The sequence below is a fragment of the Dasypus novemcinctus genome, chromosome Y, assembly GCF_030445035.2.
Source record: "Dasypus novemcinctus isolate mDasNov1 chromosome Y, mDasNov1.1.hap2, whole genome shotgun sequence".
NCBI lineage: Eukaryota > Metazoa > Chordata > Mammalia > Cingulata > Dasypodidae > Dasypus > Dasypus novemcinctus.
Window position 1 is genome coordinate 2,569,558 of NC_092216.1, and position 12,397 is coordinate 2,581,954.

Here is a 12,397-nt window from a genome sequence, read left to right on the forward strand (position 1 = left end):
TCCTTATTTTGAAGAGCCCATGCTATACTGTGTATTACTGAATAAATCCATCACATCTGCACCAACGCGTCCTCTCTCCAGAATCCACACAAAATACTGAATGTTCTGGTGGCACCAACACGTTCAGCTCAATTGCAGACAAAAGCAAAGAAGCCAGATCAACAGAATAGCCTAAGCCTGGAATTAAGCTGCTAAACCCAATGTGATCTGTTAACTCACTCAGTGGAAACAAAGGGGGCTCAAAACGTCCTTTTTCTGGGAAGTGGACTTGGCCCAGTGGTTAGGGCGTCCGTCTACCACATGGGAGGTCCGCGGTTCAAACCCCGGGCCTCCTTGACCCGTGTGGAACTGGCCATGTGCAGTGCTGATGCACGCAAGGAGTGCAGTGCCACGCAAGGGGTGTCCCCCGCGTGGGGGAGCCCCACGCACAAGGAGTGCGCCCCGTGAGGAGAGCCGCCCAGCATGAAAGAAAGTGCAGCCTGCCCAGGAATGGTGCCGCACACACGGAGAGCTGACACAACAAGACGACGCAACAAAAAGAAACAGATTCCCGTGCCGCTGGCAACAACAGAAGCGGACAAGGAAGAACATACAACAAATGGACACACAGAACAGACAACTGGGGCAGGGGAGGGAAGGGGAGAGAAATAAATAAAAATAAATATAAAAAATAAATATTAAAAAAATAAGTTTGTTTTTAAAAAACCCCAAAACATCCTTTTCTGCTACAGAAAAGAATCAACCCCAGGGCCACTCCTACTTTGGATTCAAGGTTTAGGGCAGGGTTTTTTTAAAAGAGGTCCATGACCTGGAATTTAAACTTAATAAAACATTATTCTTGTGCGGATTCTAGAGCTAGGACTACAATCTTTCCAAAACTATCACCCCAACAGTCTAGCAGCTGCAATCCTAAAACACACATAGGGAGAAAGAGGGAACGTGCATTTTTAATCAGTTCTTTCAGCGACAGAAAAATAAGGTAGTTTCATATAGTTTTTTTTTTTTAAGATTTATTTTTTATTTATTTCTCCCTGCTCCCAGTTGTCTGCTCTCTGTGTCCATTTGCTGTGTGTTCTTCTGTGTCTGCTGCTGTTCTTATCAGTGGCACCAGGAAACTGTGTTTCTTTTTGTTGTGTCATCTTGTTGTGTCAGCTCTCCATGAGTGCGGCACCATTCCTGGGCAGGCTGTGCTTTTCTTCGCGCTGGGCGGCTCTCCAGGGCGCACTCCTTGCACGTGGGGCTCCCCTACGCGGGGGGACACCCCCTGCGTGGCACGGCACTCCTTGTGCGCATCAGCACTGCGCATGGGCCAGCTCCACACGGGTCAAGGAGGCCCGGGGTTTGAACCATAGACCTCCCATGTGGTAGGCGGACGCCCTAACCACTGGACCAAGTCCGCTTTCCTCATATAGTTTTTAAGAACCCCAAAATAATTCCATCCCTTTGTTTTCGCTGTGCACCCTTCTCCACCTGGAAAGCCTCCGTGCCCACCTCCTCCTTTTCTGCCCCTCAGGGAGCTGGGTCGCAGGTTATCTCTGCATAGTTGTGAGCTTTGCACTACAATTGCCCATGTCTTGGGGTCCCTCCTTGGTCTCCACATCCTAGAGTGAAAAGGCACATGGGCTTGGCTATTTTTTAAAATCCCGTGCACGACCTTGATGCTAAACTTTGGGCGTGAACCAAATATCTTCCTGCTCAGCTGCGTCGCTATCTGTTTCCAGGGCGCCTCGTTCTTCTCTTTTTCTTGGGGCTCAGAAAGGGCCTGGAGAAGCAGCTGAAGTGACGACGGCGAGTGAGCAGTGGATGGCCCCGGGGACAACGTTGTGGGGCTCCTATCGGCGTGACTGGGCAAGGTTTGGGGTCTCCATTGCTCGCACACATGTAACAGAGGGTCATGCAGATCCATTTTTTTCCTCTATTTTTTTGTAAATGTTACATTCAAAAAATATGAGCTCCCCATAGACCCCCCACCCCCTTCACCCCACTCCTCCCACATCAACAACCTCTTTCATCATTGTGGCACATTCATTGCATTTGGTGAATACATTTTGGAGCACTACTGCACCCCATGGATAATGGTTTACATTGTAGTCTACACTCTCCCCCAGTCCACCCAGTGGGCCATGGCAGGACACACAATGTCCAGCATCTGTCCCTGCAATATCATTCAGAATAATTCCAAATCCTGAAAATGTCCCCACATCACATCTCTTCTTCCTTCTCCCTGCCCTCAGCAGCTACCATGGCCACTGTCTCCACATTAATATTACAATTTCTTCCCTTTCTAATCACAGTAGTTCTCCAGGAGAACACCAGTAAGTCCACTATAGATTATTTTACTTTTTAATTATCTTCTTAAAAGTTAATAGATTGCACAAAATGTTACATTAAAAAACACGAGGTCCTCATATAACCCCCCCACCCCCCTCACCCCACTCCTCCCACATCAACAACCTCTTTCATTATCATGGAACATTCATTGCATTTGGTGAATACATCTTGGAGCACTGCTGCACCGCATGGATAATGGTTTACATTGTAGTTTACTCTCCCCCCCAGTCCATTCAGTGGGCCATGGCAGGACAAACAGTGTCCAGCATCTCTCCCTGCAGGACCACCCAGGATCACTACCTGGAAAGCACTGGGCACACAAAAGACGCACTGTGGAAGAAGGCTTCCTTTGTTCTTTTTTTTTTTTCCTTTCTTTTTTTAAAGATAGATCACGCAAAATGTTACATAGAACCTTCATTCTCATGAATACGAAAACCTCCAAGTCCGGGGAATCACCCGTTAAGATTATTTTTCCCCAAAATGCACGTTCAGTCTCCAAACCCCGTGAATGTGGTCCTGTTTGGAAATGGGAGTTGTGGAAATGGAGTTGTGTAGGCTGTGATCTAACACGGTGGGGAAAGGAAGGAATAAGGAGGGGGAGGTTGGGGAAGTGGACTTTGGCCCAGTGGTTAGGGGCGTCCGTCTACCACGTGGGAGGTCCGTGGTTCAAACCCCGGGCCTCCTTGACCCGTGTGCAGCTGGCCCATGTGCAGTGCTGATGCGCGCAGGGAGTGCCGTGCCACGCAGAGGTTGTCCCCCGCATAGGGGAGCCGCACCCGCAAGCAGTGCGCCCTGTAAGGAGAGCCGCCCCAGCGTGAAAAAAAAGTGCAGCCTGCCCAGGAATGGTGCCACACACATGGAGAGCTGACACAACAAGATGACGCAACAAAAAGAAACACAGATTCCCGTGCCGCTGACAACAACAGAAGTGGACGAAAAGAACATGCAGAAAATAGACACAAAGAACAGACAACTGGGGCAGGGGTGGGGAGAAGAGGAGAGAAAGAAATAAAAATAAGTCTTTAAAAAAAAAAGAAGGGGGAGGTGCACACACATTGAGACAGAGGACGGCCATGGCACAGAGGCACCGTCTGATGCCAGGCAAAGCTGGTTCTCAGTTGTACATTCTGCATGAGTCTAGGACCAAGTGCATTTGGGACCTTTGTAGAGTGAGTGACTCAGGCTTCTCCAAAGGGCTGGCTGAAGTTTTAAATTTGCGTCTGAAGGGCGTGTCTTTACAGTGAGAATGACTCATGCCTGGAGAGCGTACAGCCTCTTCTCTCTGACTCATTGTCACGCTTCCCGTTCAGGGTGCTGGAAACCACAGAGGATGTTCTGACTTTTGCTGCCAGAATAGTTTGTTTTTGAGTTGACTAGGAGACAAAATGCCTTCAAAGTCCAACAGGGGCTCTCCCTGGAGCTCCCTCCCCCATCTCCAGGGTGGCAGCTTGGTTTCCATGTCCATGGGTGGGTTGCGTGATCTTTCCTTGTTAACAGGTTCATCAGGCCCCAGCTGGCATTCATGGAAGGTGGGGGAGAGGGACGCGTAGTTTCCAGCGGGCAGCCCCAAGGTTACCATTGTTCTGGATGTAGGAAGTTGTGGCTGGACACTGGCTTGGGTGGATGGGTGGATGGGTGGGTGGATGGATGGATGGATGGATGGATGGATGGGTGGTGGATGGATGGATAGGTAGATGGGCAGATGAAGGGATGGGTGGGTGGATGGGTGGTGGATGGATGGATGGATGGATGAGTGGGTGGGTGGATGGGTGGTGATGGATGGCTGGGTGGGTGGATGGATGGATAGGTGGATGGGGTGGATGGATGGCTGGGTGGGTGGGTGCATGGTTGGGTGGGTGAGTGGGCAGGTGGGACAATGGGTGGATGGATGGATGAGTGGGTGGGTGGATGAGTGGATGATGGGTGGATGGGTGGTGGATGGCTGGGTGGGTGGGTGGTGGATGGATGGATGGATAGGTGGCTGGGTGGCTGGGTGGATGGTTGGGTGGGTGAGTGGGCAGGGTGGGTCGATGGATGGATGGGTGGATGAGTGGATGGGTGAATGGGTGGATTGATGGCTGGGTGGGTGGGTGGATGGATGGATGGATGGGTGGGTGGATGGATGGATGGATGGGTAGGTGGGTGGATGGATCAATGGGGTGGGTGGATGGGTGGATGGATGGCTGGGTGGGTGGGTGAATGGGGTTGATGGTGGGTGGCTGGCTGGCTGGATGGGTGGATGGATTTTTATGAACGGTGGTCTGGTTTAGAGCAGACACCTGAGATTTGGGTGGGCCCACAGGTGCTTGCTGACTGCCTGCCCTGTTACAAGCTGTTAAGTTGCTGTGGCTGGGTGGATGTCCCCGTGGATCTCCAGCCCCAGCAGGTTACATTTACATGTTCTCAAAACCATCTCGTGACCCTGGCAGAAGGGCCTCCACGTTTCTGCAGAGCAGGACGCCACCAGGAACAAAATCCCTCTCTTTGTGGATTTGTGAAGGGCCTTCTCAGCTGCGGCACCCCAAGAGCCGGGCCCCCGCCCCAGTCCTACCTGGTTTTCATGGAACGATATTTGTGGGGCAGGTCTGGGTGTGTGCTTGGGAGAAATAAGTTGCGACAGTGGTTTGACCTCTGGGAGGAGGGGTCCCGGCAGGGGCAGGAGGGGTCTTGAGACATGAGTCTGAGGTCCCGAGGAAGAGTCCCCAAGTTTGAAAGCTGAGTGTCCCCATGTGGGCTGCATGCAGCGGTGATTTTAGAGTTGGCAACAGGAGCAGAGGTCGGGGCATGGGGGGTCAGCTCTTACTCCAGGACTGAGATGGGGTGTCCAGGAGTTGGGACGTGGAGGGTGGGTTGAAGGGAGGGGCCAGGGGGCCACATCCTTCCTCTTTCCACCCGGGCGTTTGCATTGAGCTCCTTGACTGACCTGGGGCCTCTGGGGTGGGTTTGGGGACATGGTGACATCCTCTGTGGGTGTGAAGAAGCAGGCTGGGGGCCCCCTTGGGGTCTGCCTTTGCAGGGGGGGTCCGGGTTTGTGTGCAGACCCCCTGGCTCAGCCGAGGGGCTTTGGGGTGGGCCTGGAAGGGCTGGGCCTCTGCAGGGGGGGGTGGGTGAGAGGCAGCTTTGTAGTGAGGCTGGGTTGTGCGGTGGTGGCTGCCACCTCAGGGACCCAGAGTGGGTGTATGGAGAGGAGAGAACGGTGAGTGTACTGAAGTCCTGGGGGAATGGGAGAGGCCACTGGAGGTGGGGAGGGAAGGGGCTGGGGGTGGACACAGAGTTGTCAAGACACACGTGTAGATGCACACACAGTTTGTACACACATGCAGCAACATAATCCCGTGCACAGATGCACACTCAGTCATTCATGCAGATGCACACTCAGTAGCACAGGGACAATCGTGCACAGATGCACACACAAATACACACAGTTACACAGATGCATGCACAGTTATGTAGATGCATGTTGTAGTTGTACTTGCAGATGCACACGTGGTCATACACAGTGATGCACATGCAGTTACATGCAGACACAGTTGTATATGCAGGTGCACATGCAGCAACACAATCACATGCAGAGGCGCACATTCAGTCATACATGCATATGCACACTCTCAGTAGCACAGGACAATCACACGCACAGATGTATACACAAATACATGCAGTCACGCAAATGCATACACAGTTATGCAGATGCATGTGCAGTCGTACTTGCAGAGGCACACATGGTTGTGCACAGTGATGCACATGCAGTTACACACAAATGCACACAGTTGTACAAGCAGATGCATGTGCAGTTACATTTGTACATGCAGGTGCACATGCAGCAGCACAATCGCATGCACAAATGCACGTGCAAATGTACATGCAGTCACACATGCAGAGGCAGTCATGCATGCAGATGCATGTAGCACACAGACACATGCAAATGCAGGTGCACTCTTAACATGCAGATGCACACACAGCCACATGCAGGTGCATGTACAGCTACACACAGATGTACACACAGTTGTGCATGCAGTCATACACGAATTTGCACATGCAGATTCACGCAATTGTACAACCTAGTTAGAAGCACAGAGGCAAGCACGGCCACACATGCAGAATGCATACAGTCATGCATGCTGTCGACCACACAGCAGCACATGCAATTGCACACACAGATACACAGTTGCATGTATAGATGCACACAGATACACAGTTGCACACAGTTGCTCACACAATCATACATGCAGTTGCACATGCAGATACTCATACAGTCACATGCACAGATGCACACACAGATGCATGTGCATGCAGTTGCACACATGGATGCACAGTCACACATGCAGAGGTACATACAGCTATGCAGTCATGCACAGATGCACACACAGCCACTCATGCAGGTGCATATGCAGTTGCACACAGTTGTGCATGCAGTCATATGCAAAGTTGCACATGCAGATTCAGACACAGTTGTACAACCTAGTTAGAAGCACAGATGCAGGGACAGCTGCACATGCAGATGCACACACACTCATGCATGCTGTCGACCACACAAGCAGCACACATAATTGTGCACACACATGCACATACAAATGCACACGCAGATACACAGTTGTTCACAACCATGCAGTTGCACACAGAGATTCACTGTCACACATGCAGATGCACCCACAGATACGCAATCACACATGGAGTTGCACACACAGTCACAAATCAGATGTGCATGCAGCCGCACACTTGGATGCTTACACAGTCACGCATGCAGTTGCACACACAGATATTCAGTCACACTTGCAGCTGCACACACAGGTGCTCATGCAGTTGCACATGCAGACACACATGCGCTTCTTCTTGCAGTGTGGCTCTGAACAGCCTGTGCGTGGCCGATGAAGCCAGAAGCTGCTGGGAAAACAGTCTTGACCTAAAGCTGGCAGTGGCTGAGCTGGGAGGATATTGGGGCAGGAGTTTTTTTTTCACCTCCCTCCCTGGGGTGCTTCAACCAACAGACGTTTCTTCTCTCATGGTTCTGGCGGCCAGCAGCTCAAAATGAAGCCGTGGGCAGGTCCGGGCTACCTCGGAAACCAACCTGTGGGGCCCTGCCCCTCCAACTGCCGCAGCTGCCGGCCATCCTTGGGGTTCTTAGGCTGTGGCCACATCGCTCCACTCTTGGTCTCCATCTCCGCAGGGCCTTCTCCCTGTCTGTTTGTCCAAGTGTCCAAGCTCCCTGTTACAGGGTCGCCAGTCTACTGGGTTAAACTCACTGGCATCCAGTTCAAAGACCCAGCATCCAAATCAGATCCCCTTGGACGTGTGCGGCGTGCGTCTCTGGACGCACGTTTTTTTGCATCCTGTAATCTCCGCGTGTGGAAGTGGGAACTCAGGCGGTGCTGGGGAACAGTCCTTGAGAAGCACGGGTGGCCCTTGAGACTTTCTCCCTCCAGGGGAGGCATCTGGATTCGCCTTGGGCTTGGCCTCCACCCCACGGGAGCTCCCACCCGACGTGCCCTTCACGTGGAAATGAAGACCGGTTCCAGTGCTTGAATGGCGTGTCCCCCGTAGGACGGGCGGGATACACGGTGCTCGAGGGCCGCGGGTGGCTCTGACTTCCCCTTCCTGCGTCCGGTGTGGTCTGAGTGTGCATGAGTCACGGAGAGCCTGGGGGAGCCCCGGGGTGGGACCTCCCCTTGAGGGCTTCAGCTGCCACTGAGTCACCCCAAGAATCCTGTGGTGGTTTCGTTGTGAGCAGAGGACAGGGCGGGCTCTGGAGCCTCAGAAAGAGTCGGCACGGTCGACTTGGAAAGCTTCCAAAGAGCCTTTTGTCCCCCGAAAGCGGGAAGTGATGCGTCCGTATGAAGAGGTTGTTCTGTTTTGTTTCTTTGGTAACTGCATCTGTCACCGTATTCTCTTTATTAGGAATTAGAAGGGCTTGAACGTGGATTAAAAAAACCACTGTGTTTCCCTTTCAAGTTTGTGAGGTTTCGTGGTTGCTTTGTAGCGTCCTAAGGCCTCGCTCTGCTGCTTCTTTCTCGGTTCCCCCCTTTTTACCCTAAAAGCACTACTTGCAAAATCCGTTTGTATTCAGGTGGCTTGCTCTGAAGATTTAGAAATCTCGAGGCTGGCGCTTGTGCCCCGCTGGGGCAACTAAAGAACACTTTTAAACAAGTTGCTAAAACAGTTGTAAATGTTGGTTCAGGAGTGCCTGTGGACAGAACCATTGATGTCCAAGCCTGATGGTCTCTTCCAGCTCCACGGCACCTCCGCTCACCAGCTTATAAACATCTGTTGCATGCTGCAGGGAGAGTACACTATCTGTGTTGGCTACTTCCCACACCCAGCTGTATGAAGTGCATTTTGGGGTCGAGGCTGTGAGATTACCGCAATCACCAGCTGGATTCCCAACATTTCTCCTACTTTCCAGACACAGCACACACTGGAAAACAGATGCACACGCATGTACACACACACATACACACACCTAAATACACACACCAGAGATGACCATCGGATACAACGTAGATGTTAGTCATCCCATGAGATTGAATACATGGAAATATTCAGATGGCATCTGTGGTATGTTTGGAGCCTGAGCAGTTATCCCTTCCTGAGATGGACGGTCGGCTCCGTTTTCCTGTGAGAGATGAGGAAATGTTCCTTTCGGGCGGTCAAATGGTCCAAGCAAGTTTTATCAAAACTTCCTTGACGTGGCTCCCCCCGTCTGCAATCCATCAGAGATGTCCATGTGAAAATAGTATTGGGATTATTTTAATGAGAAAACCAGCAATAGGATCAAATAACAAAGAAATTACAGCCAGCTTCTAACCCTGTGGAATTACAAGGTGTTTTCTCCCCCTTTCATGTGCTTTTCTGTGGAGAAGGGGTAGCTCCGTCGCTGAGCACCTGCCTTGCATATAAGAGGTCCGGGGTTCAATCCGCGGGGCCTCCTAAAAAAAAATCAAGTTTATGTTCTTTTCTGTTCTTTTTTTTCTGTTTCTACAAGAAATATAGTTTGTTTCTGGGATTATAGGCAAATGGCTAATAAAAGGAAGGATTTTGCTTTGGGTGTTTTTTTTCCCCCCATTATTCTTCTCCCTCTAAGGTTCTACATTTTAAGAACAATGCTCATCCAAAATCACCATGTTTCCCCACTTTTTTTTTTTTTTGCAGATGTGACCATGTCTTTATCGAAAAGGTTATTTCTCAAGATGAGAGCAACAGCATCAATTAATCTCAATTTCTGAACCTCTACATGCACAATCTTTCGCCACTTTTTAAATTTCTGCTAAGCTATAGAGTAATAATACTTCTTCAAGGGTGGGGTACTGTATTTGTATTTCTAGGCATGAAAGTGAATATGTAGACTGAGAAGTCGCCATACACTACAAATTTTTTGAAAGCTACCAAAGACTGCAGTTATCACGGCATCCAGAAAATCAGCATATCATTTTGCTTATTTTTCTTAATTTTCCAACTTCTGTTTTCCTCATTTCTAATGTGGTGCTTTTTCCCCCCCTGTAGGCCAAGATTTTGATTTATCTGATGCCCTTCCTGGTAAGTCATGAATTTTTCAAAAATAAAGTAAATATTTTAACATAGTGCATACCTTTAAACGTGTGTCATGATCACTGTACCCACATACAGTGAGGAAAAAACCACGCTATCCTGGGGAGGGAAAATAAACTGTCCCCTCCTTCACTCACCCCATCTCCCCCCTGGGAGCCAATCAGGGTACAAGCAAACAAGAACATTCAAGATTTTCATCTAATTCCTCCTTATTCTTTGGCTCCCCTCCTCCCCCACCCCCAGCCCCCACTTTATCTTTTTCCTTATATATTTAAAAAAAATAAACCTTATATTTGAAGCAGTTTTAGGTTTACAGAAAAATTGACCGAAAGTACAGACTTTCCATTTAAAGCGCCCCCTCCTCACCCAGGTTTCCCCTCTTCTTGCATCTTGCATTAGGTGCCACATGTGTTACAAAGGCTGAACATTAGGTGCCACATGTGTTACAAAGGCTGAACCATTAGATGCTACATGTGTTACAAAGGCTGAACATTAGGTGCTACATGTGTTACAAAGGCTGAACATTAGGTGCCACATGTGTTACAAAGGCTGAACATTAGGTGCTACACGTGTTACAAAGGTGGAATCAATATCGCTACATTGTTTCTACAGAGCACCCGTGGTGGCCACTTTGTGCCTACATTTCCAAGGATTTTGACAAAAGTGTAACATGGTGTCTCCAGCACTCCCTTCCCATACAGAGCAGCTTCCCTGCCCTGCACATCTCTGTACCTCTTTATTTGCACTCCTGTGGTCCATCCCAGAAGGCGGGAGACCAGAGACTCCCAACTGCAGTGTTTCCTGGAGCCAATGGGGATACTCACAGACTTCCCAATGTACCACTTTTGGGTCAGCGGGAGCAAAGGATGTTTACCACGGCGGGATGCTCTCCCCTTCCAAACTCATCCTGCTCTCCTTCCCATTCCGGGGAGGGGGGCAAGGTGGAGGGGACAGAAGCAAAGAGGGGTCCCACCTGAGAAATGCAGGTGACCCGTCAGCCCCTGTTCTCAAGTCCATCTTCCTCCTCCTCTGCGTAGTTCTGGGACCCTCGACACACTGTCTTTGTGCTCAGGGTTTCCCTTCCCCTGGCTTCTGCCTTCTCTTCCCTGCAGAGCCCCCCACCCCAGCTCAGCATAGGAGGTGGGTCTCAAGCTCAAGGACAGGCCAGGGCCAGTAACTGGCCTATGGACTTGGCGAGTGAACTCAAGAATCAGCCTCGAGCTGTGGCCAGTGCCTTGGCCTGAGGAGAGAGGATGCTCCCCGTTGTGTATCCTTAAGAACTCACCTTTTTTATTTGGTTCCAGATGCAAGTTTTACTGATTTAAAATGTCTTTTCTTTCAGGCCCTAAGAAGCAACCCACCACCCCACCGCTCAGGACACCCAAAGATGGTAAGAAGGAAATGCTCTTTGCTTGCAAAGAGGATGGAGAAACCGGCTTTGTGTGCCCCAGTTTCCCAGAGAGCAGGGTGGGGCTTGGACAACAAATATAAGGAAGAGATGAGGAAGATGAAGGCCTTTGGGTATATTCTGTTAAAATCATAACATGTTATTAATATTCAAATATTATAATATAATTTGAAGGGTGGTGTGATAGGGAAACTGTCTTGTGCAATAATATAAGGGAATGAGTGCTGGCACTTCTGTGAAATGGTTTGGGGTCTTTTTTTTTTTATTTATTTTTATTTATTTATTTAATTTCCCCCCCTCCCCTGGTTGTCTGTTCTTGGTGTCTATTTGTTGCGTCTTGTTTCTTTGTCCGCTTCTGTTGTCGTCAGCGGCACAGGAAGTGTGGGCGGCGCCATTCCTGGGCAGGCTGCACTTTCTTTTCACGCTGGGCGGCTCTCCTCACGGGCGCACTCCTTGCGCGTGGGGCTCCCCCACGCGGGGGACACCCTTGCGTGGCACGGCACTCCTTGCGCGCATCAGCACTGCGCATGGCCAGCTCCACACGGGTCAAGGAGGCCCGGGGTTTGAACCGCGGACCTCCCATGTGGTAGACGGACGCCCCAACCACTGGGCCAATTGTGTTCTTCTGTGTCTGCTTGTATTCTTGGTGGCACCGGGAATCTGTGTCTCTTTTTGTTGCGTCATCCTGCTGCGTCAGCTCTCCGTGTGTGCAGCACCACTCCTGGGTGGGCTGAGCTTTTTTTTTTCCCCCATGGGGTGGCTTTCCTGGTGGGGTGCACTCCTTGCACATGGGGCTCCCCTACACAGGGGACACCTCTGCATGGCATTGCACTCTTTGTGCACATCAGCTCTGCGCATGGGCCAGCTCACCACATGGGTCAGGAGGCCCTGGGTTTGAACCCTGGACCTCCCATGTGGTAGGCAGACGCTCTATCCGTTGAGCCACATCTGCTTCCCAGTTTTGGGTCATTTTGATGCTTTTATTCCGAGTGTCTGAGTTATTCCGAGTTTTTTTTTTTATTGTTGTTCATTTATTTAGCTTTGTAGTATGTTTTTTCCCTTCTTTCTTTTTAAATGTTACATTAAAAAAATATGAGGTTCCCATATACCCCTGACGCC

At 50.3% G+C, this 12,397-nt stretch overlaps 1 protein-coding gene across 6 annotated transcripts in view; it reads left to right on the forward strand.

Annotated features, from left to right (window-relative positions):
- Positions 1–12,397, forward strand: part of LOC139436091 (CD99 antigen-like) — a 46,082-nt gene that overhangs the window by 13,533 nt on the left and 20,152 nt on the right. For all 6 annotated transcript variants that reach the window (XM_071213463.1, XM_071213459.1, XM_071213460.1 and 3 more), the window contains exons 2-3: positions 9,826–9,858; positions 11,213–11,260. In XM_071213463.1, coding sequence (XP_071069564.1) covers positions 9,826–9,858; positions 11,213–11,260 — 81 coding nt within the window. The remainder of the gene's footprint in view (positions 1–9,825; positions 9,859–11,212; positions 11,261–12,397) is intronic.